At 36.5% G+C, this 21189-nt stretch overlaps 1 protein-coding gene across 3 annotated transcripts; it reads left to right on the top strand.

The window, feature by feature from the left end:
- The first annotated feature begins 799 nt into the window (after nt 1-799).
- Nucleotides 800-19666, top strand: gckr (glucokinase (hexokinase 4) regulator). Of its 3 annotated transcripts, XM_034017563.3 has the most exons (20): nt 800-1240; nt 5409-5564; nt 5897-6004; nt 6487-6555; nt 7319-7387; nt 7942-8015; nt 8095-8161; nt 9040-9093; nt 9525-9619; nt 10753-10858; nt 11391-11509; nt 11640-11738; nt 12490-12587; nt 13048-13124; nt 13348-13444; nt 15018-15115; nt 15419-15502; nt 17245-17394; nt 17789-17923; nt 18157-19666. In XM_034017563.3, exons 1-20 carry the CDS (start codon nt 1169-1171, stop codon nt 18328-18330), a joined length of 2001 nt encoding a protein of 666 aa, XP_033873454.3. In that variant the 5' UTR covers nt 800-1168; the 3' UTR covers nt 18331-19666. The 3 variants fall into 3 exon arrangements, with proteins under 3 accessions (XP_033873454.3, XP_033873455.3, XP_033873456.3); XM_034017564.3 differs by lacking the exon at nt 5897-6004 and having other exon boundaries at nt 802-1240; XM_034017565.3 differs by lacking the exons at nt 800-1240; nt 5409-5564; nt 5897-6004 and adding an exon at nt 6062-6107.
- The last annotated feature ends 1523 nt before the right edge of the window (nt 19667-21189 follow it).

Genomic DNA, 21189 nt, shown 5'->3' with positions numbered 1-21189 from the left:
ATTAATCATTTTCACAGCACAAACATGTATAGGTCTGAGGCAAGGTGACCCGCCCCTGTGCGTATTTTTGTGTTATATGTTGTATGTGGCGTGTTATTGTTGGTGTATGTATTGGTGCACAGGATATAACATGGGGTTATGTAGCATGAGTGATTTAAAATGTATATTTGTATTTAGACACCAGGATGGCACAATCACGTCACGTGCAGAGTAAAATGTGTATTAGTATGTGAGCACTGGGATTGCACAAATTAGGTCACGTACTGGCATTCAAATGATTAATTAGTAATTGAATCCCGGCACAACTGTATATATAGAGGCACGGATCACTCACTAGGGATTGGGTGTTCAGTGTGGAGAGAATGGGAGAGAAAGTCAGGAGTAAGCTTTAAAGAATATTTACAATTGCTATTCGTGCTGGTTTTGTACCAGAGCGGTATTTGTTTTATTTAGTCCTTCTGCTGTGTTTGTTTTGTTTGTTTGTTTGGCCAACATGCCGTTTTGTTTGTCAAAGTGTTTTTGTGTTTGTCCAACCTTTTATTTTCTTTATTAATAATAAAAGTGCCTCTGTGCATTCCCTTCATTTCACTCCCAGTGCTGTGCGTTTCTTCCGGTTCTGACGTCACCGCAGCCTGTCCTAAAAAAAGGAAGCAAGTTTCAAGTCACTGTTCTAAATTCAACTGATCTATGTCTACACTAGTCATCTAATTATTTCATGTAAACCTATGTCTGGGTTTTATGTATCTGCCACGTGTACAGTAAGAAACTGTATAACGCTGTAGTAAGTTAATTTAATCACTGAACCAGCTTGAGCTGGATTGATTCAATGTAGAAAGGGTGGGAGCTTTGATTTACATCAGCTCTGGATTACCTCTCCTATAAGCAGCAGCAAAACAGACTTCAGCATTACTTCTGTAAACCTCCCTGTGTAGTTGCTGTACAGCATATGGCAGCTGAGGAGATTACAGCAGTGAGCAGTTTAAAATTTAACAGTACAGATTAATAATTGCTATACAGACCTTATCTTTTTACATAAATAACTTCCAACCACTGTATGGAAGTGGCTCATGTTTGCTTCAGCTGTGAGACTGATGTCTCATATTAATTTCACCAGTGGGTGCTAAATACTCAACTTGGGTCTTGGATGCTTTAATAGGAAGTATTTTAAATGATAAATACAATGTTTGTGCCACAGAAGCAAAAGCATATCATGGAGACACCAGACATGGGCAAGTGGGAGGTGAGTGTTGCTTCCGTTTATCCAGGAGTGAGTTGTGCCTGTTGCTGTAAGCTGCCACATTTTTATTGCATTTATTGCAAAAATGAAAAAAGAAGATATGAGACAAATACAATACAGCTGTTTCAGATACCTATATATCTATCTGCAGTGAAAGTATTAAGGGGTATAAAACAATTACAGTAATTTTGATTGGAAAAAAGATTTAGCTTCTTAAATTCCTGAAAAAATAATAGTATTTACTTTCTTCGGTGTGAGTGTAATAGAGCATAGAACAAGGAATTATAATATATCCAAACTGCATTTATTGTGTGTAAATACAGTGTACAGAACAGATGAACTTACTGCAAAATCCAACTTTTTCCAGGTATTGTAGTCCCACAGTACCGCTAAGGTACAACAGGTTCCTCAGCGCTCTGGCTCCAGCACAGAATGTTAGATAGAACTGTCCATGCCTTTAGCCTTTTAACATTTAATCCTCAATTTCTCATATCAGCAATTCTGTTACTGATATCCATATATATATATATATTTTTTTTTATGATATCAAACATAGAATTTTTGATATCAGAAACAGAGTTTTTGATCTAAAAAACATAACCTTTTATTTTGATATCAAAAATGCCTACCAATGAACATCCAGTCTGCATGTGAGAGCTCCAGGGCTACTGAGTCTACTTTTTTACTTTTGAAGTCTGTTTGACTGTTGCACAGGACCCACAGAAGAACTAGATTAACCTGGTGAATGATGACATAATGTAATTGATAAAAATAATTCACTTTCCTGAACATAGTCTTTGATCTGCGCATGCACAGTTAAGATCACAGGTTTTCTAGTGCTGTGTAAAAACGTTTTGTGATTGCAGTATCATATTTACATGTAGCAAAATACTTTATTTAATGCCGTAGTAAACACCAATAAAATCAGATCAAAGCAAATCCAGCACCGCTCCATTGACTCTCAATAGAAAAAACTTCTCCTGAGCTCACTTTGTAGCCCATAACCCTTTGCATGCAGTGAGGTGGAAGTCCCCATAGAAAATCAGTGGAATTGAGTATCTTCTTGTAATATAATATTTTTTGCTTAGCGCTTTCAAATTGAAGTTCATACAAGGGAAGTACAGACCACATGTGGTCATCTAATTAGTATATATTTTTTATATCAACAATTTAGCCTGGATGTTCATTAGTATGCATTTGTTATATACAAAATGTAATTGTTGATATAAAAAATTGGAATTTTTGATATCAACAATTCTATTTTTGATATAAAGAAGGTGACACAATTACTGATATGGCAAGCCGTTTTAACATTTAATCCACACTTTTTTTGTGACGATGATATCAAAAATACATTTCAGAAGCTGGCTCTGCCATTGGCGAGCCAGCTGGGGGGACTGATACAGGTGTGTCAAACAGCAAACTCAGAGTGGAATTAGCACTGCTAACAATATTTTCAAATGCTTGTAGTTTTCATTTTGTAACCTGAAATCATGGAATATTTATTATCTAGAGCCTATTGATCTATCAACATATTTATGTATGAAAACCGTATTTTGCCCCTTTGCTTAATCTTTTTTAAACTTTACAAATTCAGTAAAAGGTAGATTTAAATATTAAATAAAATAAAAATATTATAGATTTAACCCTTTGCGGTCCTATGTTGGACCAGGTCAGACATTGCATTTTTTCCTTTCCAGTCTGGTGTCGGACCCTGTCATCAAAAAGACGTCAAGCACAGGCCCCTAGTCGTTTTTTCTCCGGAAAAAGCTGAGAAAAGCTTTCAATGGCCGAGTGAGCCAGAGAGACGCCGAGAGAAGACAAAAAAACGAGGAAGATCTCAGCAATACGCATAGTCCCTTCAACAGAGGCATAACACGGACATAAACAAACAAGATAGCTGCTTCCGCATCCAGTCCTTAAAGAATATCGCAGACATTTGCCAAGCTTTTTGAGATGTTATAGTAATAAAATAATGACTTGGATAGCATTATTGAGGATTTTGGTGATGAAACGAGTGATCAGGAGATGATTAATCAGTATGCACGACTATGAAGAGATACAGACGTGCTCAAATTTGTTGGTACCCCTCCACAAAAAACGAAGAATGCACAATTTTCTCTGGCATCCACCATTGTTTATTCCATATTTAATAGAAATCAGACTTTGCTTTTGATTTTTTATTCAACATAATATTGTAAATAATAAAACAAATGAAAATGGCATGGACAAAAATGATGGGACCGCTAACCTAATATTTTGTTGCACAACCTTTAGAGGCAATCACTGCAATCAAACGTTTTCTGTAGCTCTCAATGAGACTTCTGCACCTGTTAACAGGTAGTTTGGCCCACTCTTCCTGAGCAAACTGCTCCAGCTGTCTCAGGTTTGATGGGTGCCTTCTCCAGACTGCAAGTTTCAGCTCTTTCCATAGATGTTCGATAGGATTCGGATCAGGACTCATAGAAGGCCACTTCAGAATAGTCCAGTGTTTTGTTCTTATCCATTCTTGGGTGCTTTTAGCTGTGTGTTTTGGGTCATTATCCTGTTGGAGGACCCATGACCTGCGACTGAGACAGAGCTTTCTGACACTGGGCAGTATGTTTCGCTCCAGAATGCCTTGATAGTCTTGAGATTTCATTGTGCCCTGCACAGATTCAAGGCACCCTGTGCCAGGCGCAGCAAAGCAGCCCCAAAACATAACCGAGCCTCCTCCATGTTTCACTGTAGGTATGGTGTTCTTTTCTTTGAAAGCTTCATTTTTCCGTCTGTGAACATAGAGCTGATGTGACTTGCCAAAAAGCTCCAGTTTTGACATCTGTCCAAAGGACATTCTCCCAGAAGGATTGTGGCTTGTCAATATGCATTTTAGCAAATTCCAGTCTGGCTTTTTTATGTTTTTCTTTCAAAAGTGGAGTCCTCCTGGGTCTTCTTCCATGGAGCCCACTTTCGCTCAAAAAGCGACGGATGGTGCGATCAGAAACTGACGTACCTTCACCTTGGAGTTCAGCTTGTATCTCTTTGGCAGTTATCCTTGGTTCTTTTTCTACCATTTGCACTATCCTTCTGTTCAATCTGGGGTCGATTTTCCTCTTGTGGCCGCGCCCAGGGAGGTTGGCCACAGTTCCATGGACCTTAAACTTCTTAATATTTGCAACTGTTGTCATGGGAACATCAAGCTGCTTGGAGATGGTCTTGTAGCCTTTACCTTTACCATGCTTGTCTATTATTTTCTTTCTGATCTCCTCAGACAACTCTCGCCTTTGCTTTCTCTGGTCCATGTTCAGTGTGGTGCACACAATGATACCAAACAGCACAGTGACTACTTTTCTCCATTTAAATAGGCTGAATGACTGATTACAAGATTGGAGACATGTGTGATACTAATTAAAGAAACTAATTAGTTTGAAATATCACTATAATCCAATTATTTATTATCTTTTCTAAGGGGTACCAACAAATGTGTCCAGGCCATTTTAGAATATCTTTGTGGAATAAGCAATAATTCATCTCTTTTCACAGCTTCTTTGCTTTATTCTATGACATACCAAAGGCATGCAAGTATACATGATAAAATAGCTTTTAATTTCATCACTTTTCAGGAGGAATGAAGCATTATTTCAATGAGCTGTAAGGGTACCAACAAATTTGAGCACGTCTGTATGTGATAAATACAGTGAACAAGGAGTGGGGCAGGGCTGGAGATGCAGTACTGAGTGTCTTATTGATATGCAGTGCCTTTTAAACCTTTTAACCTGTTTTACTGTGAATACAAACAGAGCGTGTAAAATGAACAGCTTGTGTGAAAATAAAATGGACCTGACGCGCCTGACAGGCACTGAATAAATGAATCACAAAGGGTTAAATTTATATACTATTCCTAGATTTGATTTTTTAAACTGATTTTTTAAAATGACTTTGCCCTATCACAGTTTTTTTTATAAAAACCTTATTAGAGTTTTCTTGAATAAACCAAGTTACTGTACCTTAATCAAATGTGTGTAATGCTGTAAATGGGTGTGAACATGCCCTCAAACAAGTTCATCAAGATGCTTTTACTTTTTATTTTTTCTGGATTCCTGGCAACTGACCACAAAACAGAAATGACTTGCCAGCTTTAATGGAACATGGCAACATAACCCACTCTTCATTCTCATCTTTTATCCTTCAGCTTGCAGGTTATGAAGCTGCTCTCCCTGTCACCGAGAAATCTAACCCCATTACAAGGGAAATAGACAAAGCTGATCCTGTCCAGATCGTTCACCTGCTAAAAGAATGTGATGCTGAAATATTTCAGGAGGAGGATGATACACTTGTAAACTACAAGGTATGACCTTTGAGACTCAGGTTAGCTTCTCCCCACATGCCATGGTGGACAACCTTGAATGGCAGTCTTACTTATGTATCCTTTCAAGGACAAGCAGCATTAAGATAAGTTCTGCAGCTCACACAAAGTTACCATGAGAACGAACATTCTGTCAAGCAAAGAGCTAGGTTTCCACATGGCAGCCTGTGATATAACCCATTTTATCGTGTTCTCAAACTGTATTTTTCATTTTGTAATTAAGCATGCTATTGCATTGTAACTACATAACCATATGTGTAATATAGTTAAATATGCTTAATATGTAACCAGTATTATTTTATCGGTTATCATAGAAATCTGAGCAGAACTTAAAGTGCAGTACAGAAACCAGGACTAGTGAACCTCAACTGGAAGTGGAGATAGGACAGAGGGAGGGAGAAACTTCACACAGGAAAGTGAAGGTATAGAATGGGCTACCTAGTCATGTTGTTGTGGCAGAATCACTTGAATCCTTTAAGAACCAACTTGACAAAGTTATGAGATCAATCAGCTACTCGGAACCAGGTGAGCTTAGATGGGACGAATGGCCTTCTCTTGTTCATAAATGTCCATACGTTTTTATTTTCTTGTATGTTTTCAGAATATGCAGATGAGTGAAATACACATTTGTCACATAGTATTTGTAACTAGAGAATGCATAGAGTGCTCTAGAAGACAACAGTCTCCCTCTCTAGCAAAACTGACCTGCTTGTGGTGTGAAGGAATAGTACTGAATAAAAACCAGTTTCCAGGTCACTCCAGAGGGCCATTTGTTAGCATCTACCTAGGTTTGCCGCAAATATTAAATGCATGCAGGATAAATACTAAACTGGACTAATACTACAAAACACCTTTGTATTGTTAACCTATAACAAAATATTGATTTCTTATCTTGTGTTCACAGAGGCTCTACAGTGCATCTGTACTTCAAACCATGATGGATGTAACCAAGAAAGTTGAAGCAATTTTAAAGGTCCTACAGCTACCTTGTTTACTTTTTTTTTTTTTTTTTTTTACCAGCAGTGTGGTGGATATTGACTTTTTTTTTTTTTTAATCGAACGGAAACCTTTGCCAAAGAATGTAAAAGTCAATTAGCTTACTTAATTGGAGGTTTTCAAACAGAAATTTTGTGATTTATGGATATTTTTTTGTTTGTTTGTTTTGTTTCAGAAAAGGTATAAACAATGAATTTCACTTCATATAGTGCAAAATGTTTTATGGGGCACTTTCACACTGTTGAATTGCTGTTGTAAAACATGTGTGCCTTACGGTAATCACTGACATAAACAATTCAGCAAAGAACAGGTGTACCAGGCAGTAATACACATACGATTGGTGGCTTTAAATAAATGAATATATAGTATGGTACATGCCTACAGTGTGTGTGTATATGTATATATATATATATATATATATATATATATATATATATATACTGTATATCATAATCCTCATACTTCATGCCTCAATAGACACTTTTTGTTAAATGCAATGTTTCTAAACAAACCAATATACATGTTTTCTGCTTCTCATCTGGAACATTCAAGGGAACTGCAGTGAATTCAAGTTTGTTTGTGCAACTCTTCCTCACTCGTGTTTTCGTGGTTTCAAAGTACGCATTTGCAAGAAAGCTTCAATCAGTAAAAAGGGCACATTTGTATTTAAAAGTGTATTTAAAACTATTTGAATCGTTTGCCATTACATTTGATCCACCAACAAACTAATTTTCTTCCAGGATCCAGAACACAGCCTCATTATTCTCAGCGGATGTGGAACCTCAGGAAGATTAGCATTCCTTCTTGCGGTACGAGTTCTCTTCTGTTACGGTACTATTTTGTTCAACAAATGCAGTGAACACTGTATGTGATGGTGACTGTAATTCAGGGAGTATTTATTTAACTGTATATTAACCTTATTAAGAACATATGTGAGCTGAGCCAACATGATTGCATTGGAATCCATTATTTTGTCTGCAACTGGTCAAGTGAGTTAATTAAAAGAAAGCATTTACATTGTTACAAATGCAATTTATGAAAACTCTAAACACAGTGTAAATAAAAATAAAACAATTACAATTCTATAACTAAAAGGAAAACAGTAAGACTACTTACAAGCCTCTAAATTAAATATACAAGTTGCTTATTTCTTGGTAATGGGTGCACTGTTGCTTTTTTTAACTTCTCAAAACAGTTATCAATCCTTTTTTTTATTTGTTTGATTGGGTGGCAGGATACAATATGATTCAACTATAGTAAGTTTTTTAAAGTAATTAGCATCATATAAAATTAAACGGTGTATGACAATATGAAAAATGTATTGTAATGACAATAACACCAGCATATATTTTTGTACATTTAGACTTCATTTAACAAGCTGCTCAAGGGACTACACAAAAATCCAAGTTATGCCTACATCATTGCAGGAGGAGATAAGTATGTATAATACTATTATAAACACTTCAAAACACTCAGCTTGGTTGTTGTTCTACCAAGACATTTAATTTCATTTCAGGGCAATTCTGACCTCCCAAGAGGCATCTGAAGACAACCCCCATCTAGGTGTTGAAGCATTAAAGAGGGTGAGAAAGTCAATATTAATGTACTGTGCATAGTTTGCAATTTCAATGCTTTTGTTGATTCAGTGACATTCAAGCTGCTGCAACACAATTAGCTATTTCCCCTTTGAAATGAATGCTATGTACAATGCACAAGAACATATAATTCAGTGTGGAGAGAACCGTTCCTATATATGCAGGTGCAAATGTTATGTAAAAGAAAGCGCTGTTTTTCCATAATTCATTTCATTCTTTACTGATCTGAGTTTCGGTTACATTATATTTTGCATGTAGGCAGGAGGACTGAAATAAGGAACCCATTATTGGCATACAGCACCTGATTTAAGGGCTCAGGGCTAATACCATCTGGTATAGCAACCATAAAAACAGCAATCAGTTTGATTGATATTAATATAAAAATTCAGTACTTTCAGTCATAAAAGTTGTAAAGTTTTGGTAACTGTGAATGTTTGTTGGAATACCTTTATCACAGTCCAGGCTGTTTGTCTGTAATGAGCTATTAAAAGATCCACAGTTTTCTCTTTCAATTTCAGTTGACTTACATGTAACATGTATCTCCAAGTAGCTTTCAATTACACTGCTTAACCACAAACTAGTAAACAAAATTCAACATAATACTGTTGTTAAATATGAATCAAGTACCATTGCTCATGTGAGATTTATCTGTATACAACAAGCTGTTTTGAGCAGCCTAGCACTGAAAGGAAACACTAGCTAAATATCAGGTTAAACTGTAAAATGATCACAGTTCATTTTTCTTACTCACAGGCACAAATGGACCTGCAGATTTCTTAATAAATTAAATGTAAAGCTGTTTTCTGTGTGATTTATAGCATTTTTTCTTGAATAAGTGCTGAACACCATTCTGCTCTTATTTGAAGGTCTGCGCAGGGAAAAAGAAAGTACTCTTTATTGGAATTTCATGTGGGCTATCGGTAGGACCTTATTTATTTATATATGTAGTTATTTATTTCAAAATTCAATATACTTTTATATACTGGAGTAAAATATTATTTTCAACCCCTAAGTGGGGAAAAGAGTATCAAAATATGGTGCTACACTGTGTAATAATAATAATAATATACAGCAGTGTATTTTGATAGACTTTTTGGTATTCATAATACATTTAATGTATTATTACTTTGACAAATGAACACAAGACAATCCTTCTTGTAATGGATTTTGAAATACTGTGACTTAAGTTTACAAACCTACAATGGACATACAATAATAGATAAGACTTGTACACCAAAAAGATAGTATTTTACATTTAAATGTTTACTCTACTAAACCTAACTTTCTATGTAATTGTATGAAATCATGGAGCATTGAAAATATACCGTTATTTATTTTTGAAATTTCTAAGGCTCCCTTCATTGCTGGTCAACTAGATTTCTGCCTGAACAATCTAGATGTCTTCACACCAGTGTTAGTTGGCTTCAATCCTGTGAACATGGCAAGGTAAAGTTAAGATAAAACAACTGTCACTGAGACTATCGTAGCAACCCATCGTCGGATAATTGGTCCTGTTTAAGCCTCACTTTAATGACTATGGGATGCAGCTGATGTAGTAGAGAAAGCAATCTCTCTTGCTGGTATAACATCTTTGGCTATTATCTCCTCGTACATTCAATGTGCCATGTAGTTATCATTTAAGTCACATCATATATTAATGTATTTAATTATGTTATTATTGCTTTAGTTTAAAAAAATAATAATAATGAAGAGACTAATTAAGAATTTTTTTTATCGAATGCATACATATTAACCCTTTGCGGTCCTATGTTGGACCTGGTCCGACATTGCAATTTTCCCTTTCCGGTCCAATGTCGGACCCTGTCCGACATCATCAAAAAGACAAAAAAAAAACCAGGTCTCTAGTCATTTTTTCTCCGGAAAAAGCCAAGAAAACCATTCAATGGCCAAGTGAGACTGATAGGAGCCGAGAGAAGCCCCCCCAAAAAAGGAGTGGATCTGAGCAATACGCTTAACCCCGGCACCACAGAGATAACACGAACATAAACAAACAAGATAGCTGTTTCTGCAACCAGCGCTCAAAGAATATCACAGACATTTGCAGAGCTTTTTGAGATGTTACAGTAATAAAATAATGACTTGGATCACATTATTGAGGAGTTTGGTGATAAAACGAGTAATCAGGAGATGATTTATCGGTATGCACGACTATGAAAAGGTTTATGAAAAATACAGCGAACAAGGGGTGGGGCGGGGCTGGAGATGCAGTACTGAGTGTCCTGTTGATATGCAGTGCCTTTTAAACCTGTTTTACTGTAAAAAAAATACTTTTAAACAGCGCATCTAAAAATAAACTGTGCGTGTGAAAATAAATTGGACCTGACGCGCCTGTGACGTGCTGAATAAATGGACCACAAAGGGTTAAAACAAGCATAAGGGAGGGAGAGAGACTACTCAGCTTTTTAGAACTGTATAATACTGTAGTACTTAGAACCTTTATTTATTCTGGACTGAAGATTGATAATGAGATACCAATATGTTGAATTGATTGGCAGCTGGATTTTATTATTGAATGATTGCATTTCTTGTTTGTTCCCCATGTATAAATATTTCAATAGGAATGAGATCATTGAAGGTTGGCACCTAACTTTCCGCCAAGTAGCAGAAAAAATGGAGGAAGTTCAAGAGACCCGCAGAGCTTTCATCCTGAACCCTGCAGTTGGAGTAGGTACTAATTGTTTCTCAATAATTGCATTTATACAATCTGTTTTTTTTTTAGAATTTACCACATGGCTTTCTGTAGTTTGGGATTTTCTAGGCTTTTCCAAGTTATTGCGTATTGAATTTGCAGCAGACATTGGGATGTGACATGAGAAACTAGGCATGCTGTCACCCAAGTAGAGAGCATCCCTTTTTAGCACTCTTCAGAAGAACAGCCTTGTATATTTTTTTGGTCTATATCAGAGCTTTTTAACAATGCAGATGAGAAACACAATCGCTGATATTTCAACCTCAACACAAGTCACATTTGTATTATAAAAAGTACCATATGAAAAAAAAAACAGTTAAGGAATTGTACAAATTCGGACTTATTCTGTGTACAGATATTCTCCTTTGCATAGAACATATGGCACAAAATATTTTGTGTTGCTGTCCTCTCACCCAAACTGCACAAGATGACATTTGTTTGACAAATAAGTGACATCCTACAGTACAGGTAAAATATGAATTTACGTATATTAGCTGTATCTTCCAGCCTGAAGGCATCAGCGGCTCCTCACGTATGAAAGGTGGAAGTGCAACCAAAATCATCTTGGAGAGCCTGCTTCTGGCTGCCCATAAGGCTACATCCAATAACAAAGAGGTCACAGCTAAGTGAGTATTTAATTTTGCCAGAGATTTGCATTTTGCCTCTGTTTTTTACATAAACTACAGCAGTTAGATTAAGCGTTTTGCAATTTATGTTGCCATTCCTTGAAAAATATCTTTATTCGTCTTTTTATAGGAATCTGCTGGACTGGATGAAAACCTATGAAAAGGTTCACAAAATCACTTACTCACAGGGTAAAATGATAGCTGCAATGGTAAAGCAAGCAGGTACAAGGTAGGCTTTTGTCTTTATTGCGGCTATATCAATGTAGTTAAAATACAATATTAATCTATGTGGCCAAAGTTTCATTTGGCTTGTAGGCTGAACATTTTTATAAGCATATCTGGAAAAAAAACACAGAGTTACCACCATCAGAGTTTGCGGTATTTTTGGAGGACTTCCATTGAAGTAAGAATTGTTCCCAACTTTTTATAGCTTCTGAGATAAATCAGATACCAAATTGCTATGCCACAGGGTAAACAATTCCAAAATATGTGGTTGTTAACCAGATGATAAAAACAATTTCAGAGTTGGGGATATTGCATTACTTCGGGAACACCTTACTGTAATAATATTGTTTTAATCAACAACATGGTTATCTAATGCGTTAGATTTTTAATGGGAGTAATAATATTACAGTTACTTTTCATTAACTAATAAGGACATTATATTACTTTTTTCTGAAGAAACAGGTAATAAAGTTACTTTTTTCAGTAACGTGACAAACTCTGAAAACTTGTTACACAAAAGAAAGGGCATGTTTGTTAAAGCCTTTCAGCACATGGAAGAGGAGCTATTTGACTCCAGATTCCACAATCTACAATGGGGTACTTCTGACTGTTGCTTGGAAGCCCAAAGAAAAATTAATACAAACCCTGATTTTAATTTAAAAGGCTATGAATTGCGACACAGTCTATTATATTTAGCATCCTTTCCATACTATATAGAATCAGCAGCCTTTAGCTTTTTCATGTTTTCTTTTCAGCTTGGAAAGAATGGGCCGGATATACTACATCGGTTGGCAGACCCTAGGAGTGATGGGAATCATTGACGCCAGTGAATGTGTGCCAACATTTGGAACAGGTAATCACAGTGTTTGTCTATCAGGAGGACAGCGTCTTGTCCTGCCAAAACATACACAGCTTATTTGTTCCTGTGTGTTTATAAAATGGGTTTGATGGTTATCTTGTTAAAGAAACAGAATGTCCATGGATCTGATCACTAGCTGTAAAAAGTGAAGCAGGACACCTTTGGGGAAAAACATTCACCATGAGCAAACTAACATTATATCATGTTGTAATGTAAACTACAGAAATCTGTCAAAGTTCATACCATACAGTAGAAGTAGAAGATTGTTATAAAAAGTATGTATTTCAGAATATAAAAATATATAACTGCATAATTGAACAGTAATGCATTGTACAGCAGAGTGTGTTGTAATGAGTGTATAACTGGCTAGAGACTTATGAATCTGTGTTTATAATAGTGTAAATGATCTATGGAGTACTGTTAAACACACAGTATATCTTTTTTATTATTTTAGATTTTAATGATGTGCGTGGATTCATAAACAAAGGATACAAAGAAATGGCGAATAGAGAAGGAGACTTAACATCACGAGTAGGTTGATAAGAATTCTCAAACCAGTAAAGACACATTTGGTATGTAAACATACACAAACAAGTATGATTTTAAGCATAGTCACATGTTTGTTTGTTTGTTTGTTTATTTAATTTATTTATACGAGTTCTGGAATTTAACACAAAACACTGTAAAATGCTGTTCTCTACAGTAATCTCTGCACTTCAAAATTAATTTAAATGAATTCCTGTTGTATTTCTAGGGGCCAGAATTTGAAATCTCCCATGAAGATTTTATGAAGAACGTCTTGCCGGATGTTACAGAGAATGATACAGTAGTCTTCATATTTACACTAGATGGTTGGTGCTAAGGTATTTTCTAACAAATGAGAGTTGCAAATGCCACATAAATGAGGTGTACCAGTATATAAAACATGACTCCACAAATAATGAAATGTTAGGTTTATAGCTGCATAACTGCTTCTTTTTCATGTTAACCTTTAGGTGGGGTTCAGGGGACAGGAGGTGGGGCTCCACCTCCTTTCTCAGTTTGCGCCAAATTCAGTTGCCAGTCATATATAAATCCTGAGCACTCCCCATTCTGTGTCTGTTTGCGTTTTTGTACCTGTACACTAACTCAGTAAGACCCGTATCACTGTTTGAATTTTGGTTCTAAATTGAAAATCAAGATGTTAAACTTACCACATTATTCCTTCTCATCGGAGTCGGAAGGCTTGGAAGAAGAGTTTATTCCACAGGCTGGTACGTCTGTAGCTTCTGTCTGCGTTGTATCTGGAAGATCAAGGGGTTCTCCCCAGCTTTCCACCACCAGACCTATACCTCTCTGCTCGGATCCTCCAGCTGTACCATCCGCCGCTTCTGCCGCAGCTAACCCATCTTCTGCAGTGGTTAAAGAAAAGGGCTTGTAAGTCGCCTTGGATAAAGGCGTCTGCTAAATAAACAAATAATAATAATTTATGTATTTTTACATAAAATCTTAGATAGCTCAACCCGGTTATTTTGCATTTGCAAATGCTCTACACTGTTGTATAAAAAATAATCGCCTAGGTAGTGGGGCACTAGGTGTGTGTGGTGCATGAGTGCTGCATGGATTTGAGGGTTTCTTAAGGTCGAACTTGTTGCAGATTTCTGTTAGACGGTAGATGCCCACTGCTACGTCGCAGCATCCACTGTGAATCAAATTTAAAATCAATCCATGCAAGTACCAGCTTTTTCATTCTGACTTGCCATAATGAAAGCTCAGTTCACATCCATTGGACAGCAAATAATTGGTCCAAATTGATTTTATTATCCACCCACACTAACCAATCAATATTTTGCAATGACAAAATCAACCAGTCCTGTACTCCGCACCTGTGGAATCAGCCATTCACAGTCTGTCATCTCGACTGGAGATCAGCATCTTTCAACAACAACAACAAAAGACATGGACAGTTCAGTAATATTGTTCCATTCAGATATTTGGCACTGTTCAGATAAACTAAGTAGCTCTGACAAGTAAAACGTTATTTGTTTTCTCTCATTATGTATGTGATCCTTTATGAAAAATGTTCTTAAAACTTCTCAGTGGAAGGGTAGCCGACAATCATTACAACCTCAAGGTAAATCAAGGTTTTAAAGTGTTTTTTAAAAGAAAATAATGAATTGTTTTTTTTCTAATACCAAAAGTGCTCGCTTGATAAAGACTACAGTGTGGCAGTTGACACTGACTTTCGTTAGCACCCTCACCTTCGGCTCAGGACTGGCACTATTGCTGAAATAGTTCCTTACAGTTGCATATCTTCAAAATAAATCATCTAGATCAGGGCTGTCCAACGGATGCTAGCAGATTTTCAAATTCATACAAGCTCAAGATGTCTGGGATCACGGATGTGTCATGTGTTCTCACAAACATGCTGTTGTCTTGTTTCAGATGATCTCCTGGAAATTGAAAAGCTGGCAAACCAAGTAAAGAACAAAACACCAAATCTTCATGCCATCTCCCATGTAACCACAGGGCAGTATGTTTCTGTAGGTATTATGTCTACTTTAGATTTTAGTTTAGCAAGACAGAGAAAAATCTTGTTTCGGAGCTAAATAACACATGTAACTTAAACAACAAACAGCATTAATTTAGCAAGAACTTACCTTAGAAAGGGTGTTTTTTATTTGTATGCATCACCTTTTCTATAATTTGAAAAACAATGAATGTATTAGCAAAAGCCCCAAATGGAATTACAGCCGTATTACGTACAGTTTCATGTACATTATTATTTATTTTTATATACATATATTATACTGTTGTAGTTAATTAAGGTATATTTCTCCTTTTAGGCTAACATCAAGAAAACCTTTGCATCTGTTATGAGTATGACATGGCCCATTGTATTCTTCGAATATGAAGGATTTTTTCTACAGGTAAATTATTTTATTTGTAAGTTCCCTATATAGCTTTACTCTTGAATGGCTGTGTGGAATCATTAGGTCCATGCTATTTATATCAAGCATATAATTTTACACAGGGATATACAGATAGATACAACACTGCCCCCAGTGGATATAAGAAATGCCACATTTGTTTTATGTGGTCCTGTATTTCTTACTGATGTATTGCTTATTTCTACAATTGTTTGAGTGTTGCAGGGTGGCAGGGTAAAGCCCGGGACAGGCAGACGTGGCGCTGCATGCGAGGCATTTTGCCACCTGTATCGCTGCCATTGCTTTCATATGGTGTAGGACAGATCAGTGCGGGACGATACCGCTAGTCCCGCGGTGACGCTGAGTGATACGGCTCAAATTGGATCCAGAGCTATTTTTTATGGCTCCGGCGCGGTACCATCTGTGGATTAACCAATCACAGCCAAGTGCTGACAACACGTGCTTGCCAGGAAAAATCATGAATGAAACCAGTGTTTTTTATTTTGTAGATTATATGGGGGCATTACAGCTCTGGCCAAAAGTTTTGCATCGCACCCTATAGAATTAGGCTAATAATGTTACATTGACATATTAAAATTACATATCGCTTTGTAGTTTTCCAAAAATTGAAAAATGTGACATTTTGAAATCTAACATGAAATAGTGTACTACTATTGTAGTTTCCGGTAAACTTTTGAGATACCATTTTATAGTTTCTTAAATTGCATGATATTAAATAAAATATCAATTATGTTCATATGTTTTCTGTTTTTAAAACTTATGTCTGCATCCTAATATTCTACTAGGTGATGCAAAACTGTTGGCCATAATGTAAATTATATTCAGGTACATAGCCTATGGTGTGGTATTGACAACTACTGTACTGTACCATTCATTTTTTCTATATTGTAAGTCAGTCACGTAGTGCATACTGTTCCTGTGTGTCTGGGTGCAGACTAGTGGTATCGCACCGTGAAAATGGCCAGCGGTGCCGTGTCACGCCTGTGTCTCTGGCTTAATAGTTACACTTTGCGTAGCCTGCTGTACTAAGAGAGAACATTTTGAGGCCACAGGGTGATGTAATCCTTACGATTAAAAATTAACAATGGTGTGATTATAGTGAATGAGGAACAACAATAAATCAGTTAAGAAAACAGTGATATTTATACTGATAACAAGTTGATCTTTAAAGTTGTAGATTTGGGTTTAAATGGATGTTGCCTCCTGTCATCACAATATTTTTCCAGTATGTTTTTCACTTGTTGAAATGACTACTTGCATGCAGGATTTAAAGGGTACATAAGGACCTTTTTATTTTATTGTTACATGTTCCCATGTGTTGCCACAACTGTTTACGTAAGGTGTGTGTATTGTTTTAATTTTTAATTTTTACATTTTGACCACTTTTTTAAAACTTTAAAATTGCATTCCCTGCCTCAAGATGGCTTCCCATGTACCCGCATGGACCTCTCAGAACTACATTTCCCATCATCCTCTTGCTCACATATGTAACTGAGATGGATTTACCAGTGAACAGGAGGATGATGGGAAATGTAGTTCTGAGAGGTAGGGAATGCAATTAAAAAGTTAAAAAAATGGTCAAAATGTAAAAAATAAATAAATAAAATAATACACACACCTTACGTAAACAGTTGTAGCAACACATGGGAACATGTAACACAATCAAATAAAAAGGTCCTTATGTGCCCTTTAAATTCTACATTTTTGCTTCCCTCACATAGAAGTTTCAGAGGGAACTGAGCACTAAATGGATACTGAATGCCATCAGCACCGGTGGTCACATCTTGAAGGGAAAAATTTACTTCAACCACATGATAGATCTGAAAGTCAGCAACAGCAAACTGTTCAGGAGGGCAGTAGCTATTCTCCAGGTAATCTTGTTTAAAGAGGCCCACAGGAAGCTATATAGTATATGTGATTCCAAATGTTCATACTTAGTGTCTGCACATTACATATGTGGGAATCAAACAAAGCACATCAAGATTGCTTCTATTTATTAATATCATAATTTAAATTGGCGGCCCTTTCATTGATATGGGAAGTAAAAACTGTTTACTGGAAAAAGAAAACAAGATCAATTCCAATCACATTTCTTAGACTAGCAGCTGACATCATATATCCAGTTATGAAACACACCCAAAACATACAAGCAGAAAGCTATTGGGAAACTTAAGAATGAGGAAGCAATACAACCTGGAATGCCTTTACGGTATATTTATTTGTTTTAACTAAGTATACACTGTACCTGTATTTTCCCTTTTCCAGAGATTCACAAGTCGCTCCCCCATCATATGCCAGGAGGCCCTGCTGAAGTCAATATATGAGACTGATGACCTGAGTGATGAAATAAGAAATGTAGAGATCTCTACTCACACCACACTAGCTGCCACAAAGTTCAAAGTAAGACTAATAAAAACATAAAAACCCTTGTATAGTATACAGTTTGATAAAGGAGGGGTGACCTGGAAGAACTTAATATCCTACAATTGAACATTCAACTCATTTTGCATAACATTACCATCAAAACTAATGTTTGGAAATTTAAAAAAAAAAGATTTTGTTTATCTATATTTGAAGAGTTGTCATCTTGGGAATATTCAAAGTCATTCAATCCCTGTCAATCTATTTTGCAGGTGGTGCCCACAGCACTAGTACTCTTGACTCGGAATTGCTCAGTAGCAGAAGCCATGTCTAGGATACAGGCCAAGCCAGTAGTACGAGAAACCATTGATCGCTACCTGACTGCGCCTGGAAGAAAACGAACAGCAGATCAGATTGAAATGCAGAGAGATGAGGAAAACGAATGAGGATAATGAAAAAAGAGTGTAGCATAAGCTTTGTGTCAGGCCAAGAAAAGCTATCAACAGCAAGTAACACAAAATAACATTTTGATGACATTTAAAGTTTCTTACTTTCTGTGATGGTGTCGTTCTACATATTTTTCTAAATCACCCAATCATCTTTTATATATATATATATATATTGTATTTCCCTTGTCAATTTACCACTGTGTTAACTGTCTGCCAATGATCCCATAGTTTACCATAATTCAACTGACTCATACAACTGTCCGTTGACAGCACAGCAACAGTAGTCTGTCAGTGTGACAAGTTACTGATTCAGATGAGGTCAAACTCTGAGCGGAAGTGGATTTTTAAAATTAGAAACCAGGACCTTAAAACTATCTAAGAGGATGCATAAAGTGTACTTTGAGATAACAGTCACCCTCACAAGAATATCATCCTCAGCTTCATTTGTATCTCCTTGCACACTCAATGAATCAATGTTGTGAATGCCTAGTGGTTAGGAAATACATGTAAAAAGCATCTGCGAGAAATTAAATAATTGTCTTCCTCCAACAACACAAGTCCACCAGGTAATGTAGTGTGATGGGGTGTTGCTAGTTTTGCATGTTCAATTAATCACGTTATAAAGGCAGATGGCTTGTCACTCCATAGAGCTTTACAATGTCATGAGAGCTACTAATATAACAATATACTTATCAAATGGTCTGAACAAGATTATGTTAATACAAACAAAACAGTCGTGATAATAACACACGTCTTTCCTTCCAGTTCAGCTTAACCATAACAAAGAACAGATCACTTCGCTATGCCCCCTTTTGTTCTGTCAATAATAACCCCTTCAATCCACGGAGGGCCACATCGCTTCCCTTCCGGGTCCGCCTCCTTTCTAGATGACCGTCTTCCTTCTAACCCTGGGAATGAATTGTCTGGACATCCAGTCCAAGACACTCTGTTCCCTTTACACAACACCTTCACAGGTCAGGAGAGAGATTTATCACCAAGAATCATTCTGTCTCTGTCACACTTCCTGTGTTGTTATTTGAAAAAAAGGTTCTCTTGCAAGGTATTATCAAATTACCTTCAGGATTGTTCAGTCTTACACAATTGATTTAAACAGCAATGGATCTAAACACCACCACTGAGTTGCAATGTCTGTAAAAAGTCAGATGGGATTGTACTTGAGTGGTGTGTATGGATTTGGTTGTGGATCCACCCCTGCCTCTCTTAGAGCCACCCTAAATTTCTGTCTGTTCCTATTGATGATTTAAAAGATGTTCTTTTAGATAAATAGCTGTTAGCTGAGTCTGTTTGTTCAAAATACAAAGATGTTGCTTCAGTCTGTGCAAGTCATTGACCCCAAGAAAACCAAGATGGAAAATCATGGTGTGTCCTCAAATCAAAGAGCATGCTCTCAGTCTTATATAATTTTTTTGTTGCATCCAAGTCTCTGTGAGCGACAGCACTCCAGTTGGGAAGTCTAGTTCAATAGTAATGACCGTGCAGTTGTAGTTTAGCAATTTTTCACATTTACAAAGAGTGTTACACAGTTTTAAGTATTTGTACCTTTAGACCTCTAGTAAACCTTTTACTTTAAGAAATTGCTGACAGAAAAATCTGTTTAGTTTTGTAATGGTATGAGGATAATTAGATTTAAGGTAATTTAAAGTTACTTTGTGTTAATTACACAAATGCAATTGAGGCAACTGTGGAACTTTCCGAAATGCATCACATAAAGCAATGAGAGTTTCACCTGCAGTATTTATAAGGCGAGTTTCAGAGATGTACTAGTAATGGGTAATACAAATATAATATGCCGCAGCACCCTCACAGTTTGAAAGACATTATGGAACTATAATATACTGCATATAGTTATGGATAATAAAACATATGGTAACAGTCTAAAACTTTTTTTTTAGTGCCACTGTATCTCACACTCTCTCTTCAACATCAGTCTGCATATAATTCCCTTATTCATGATATACTGTAGCATTTGGTGTTCCTAAGAGTTGCATATCCAATTGCTGACCAAATGTAACTAATGGCTTTATGTTGCTCATCTCTGACAAGACTAAAATCCAAGGCTTAATGACATTATTTCAGAATGATCACCCATAACAGGGAAAGAACTTGAAAGCATTACAGCTCTCTTTAGTAAAACTCAAGATCTGACAAATTGTTTCCTAGCTGGTACTTTGAAAACATTGCCAAGCGGATGGATGCCAAGAGATTTCAGCTTAGAGTAGAAAGCAGGTAAGGAGCCTTTTTGGTGTGGAAGAATAAGGAGCAAAGGCACTGTTTTCAAATTTTGCTAGAAATAGCAATTGCTGTAAACCGTTGATTTCCGCTCAGGCATGACTTTGCGCATTACAGCTCCCAACATTGCTGGTGCTGAATAAACTCGTGTGCCTCAGGGCGAATTGTTTTATTATATCATGAGTATTCAGACATATGCGGTGGACGATATTATGAGAAAGGGGAGGGAGAGTAAGAGATTGAAATGTTGATATCCTGAGATCATTTAACCTATGATCTCAAAATAACAGTTTGAAATGTTGAGATCCTGAGATCATTTATCTTGTGATCTCAACCTAACACATTTCAATGTATTAATTTTTTCCACTGTACTTAATGAGCCACCGTTATTTACCAATAACCTGCACTAAAGAATTGCCTTTGCAAGTTTCATCAGCATTGAGTGGTTCTCTCTGTGTAAAAAATGTAAGTGCTACATATAGATAGACAGCATTCATAATCCCCCAGATTAAAAGACACTCAATAATTTGTACTAAAGGCAGTCCTTAGCAAATTGCATCACACCAAGCAGTGCTAGATATGCAAAACTCTAATGAAGTAGGACAT

Source organism: Acipenser ruthenus, chromosome 6, assembly GCF_902713425.1.
Source record: "Acipenser ruthenus chromosome 6, fAciRut3.2 maternal haplotype, whole genome shotgun sequence".
NCBI lineage: Eukaryota > Metazoa > Chordata > Actinopteri > Acipenseriformes > Acipenseridae > Acipenser > Acipenser ruthenus.
This window is presented reverse-complemented; position numbering and strand designations above follow the sequence as displayed.

Excerpts from the sequence above, each read along its gene's own strand:
- gckr (XM_034017563.3), top strand. The coding sequence starts at position 1,169 with ATGATAAATACAATGTTTGTGCCACAGAAGCAAAAGCATATCATGGAG. Across the intron at positions 1,241-5,408 it reads CAGACATGGGCAAGTGGGAG|CTTGCAGGTTATGAAGCTGC; the intron begins GTGAGTGTTGCT and ends TTTATCCTTCAG. Across the intron at positions 13,445-15,017 it reads CTTCATATTTACACTAGATG|ATGATCTCCTGGAAATTGAA; the intron begins GTTGGTGCTAAG and ends GTCTTGTTTCAG.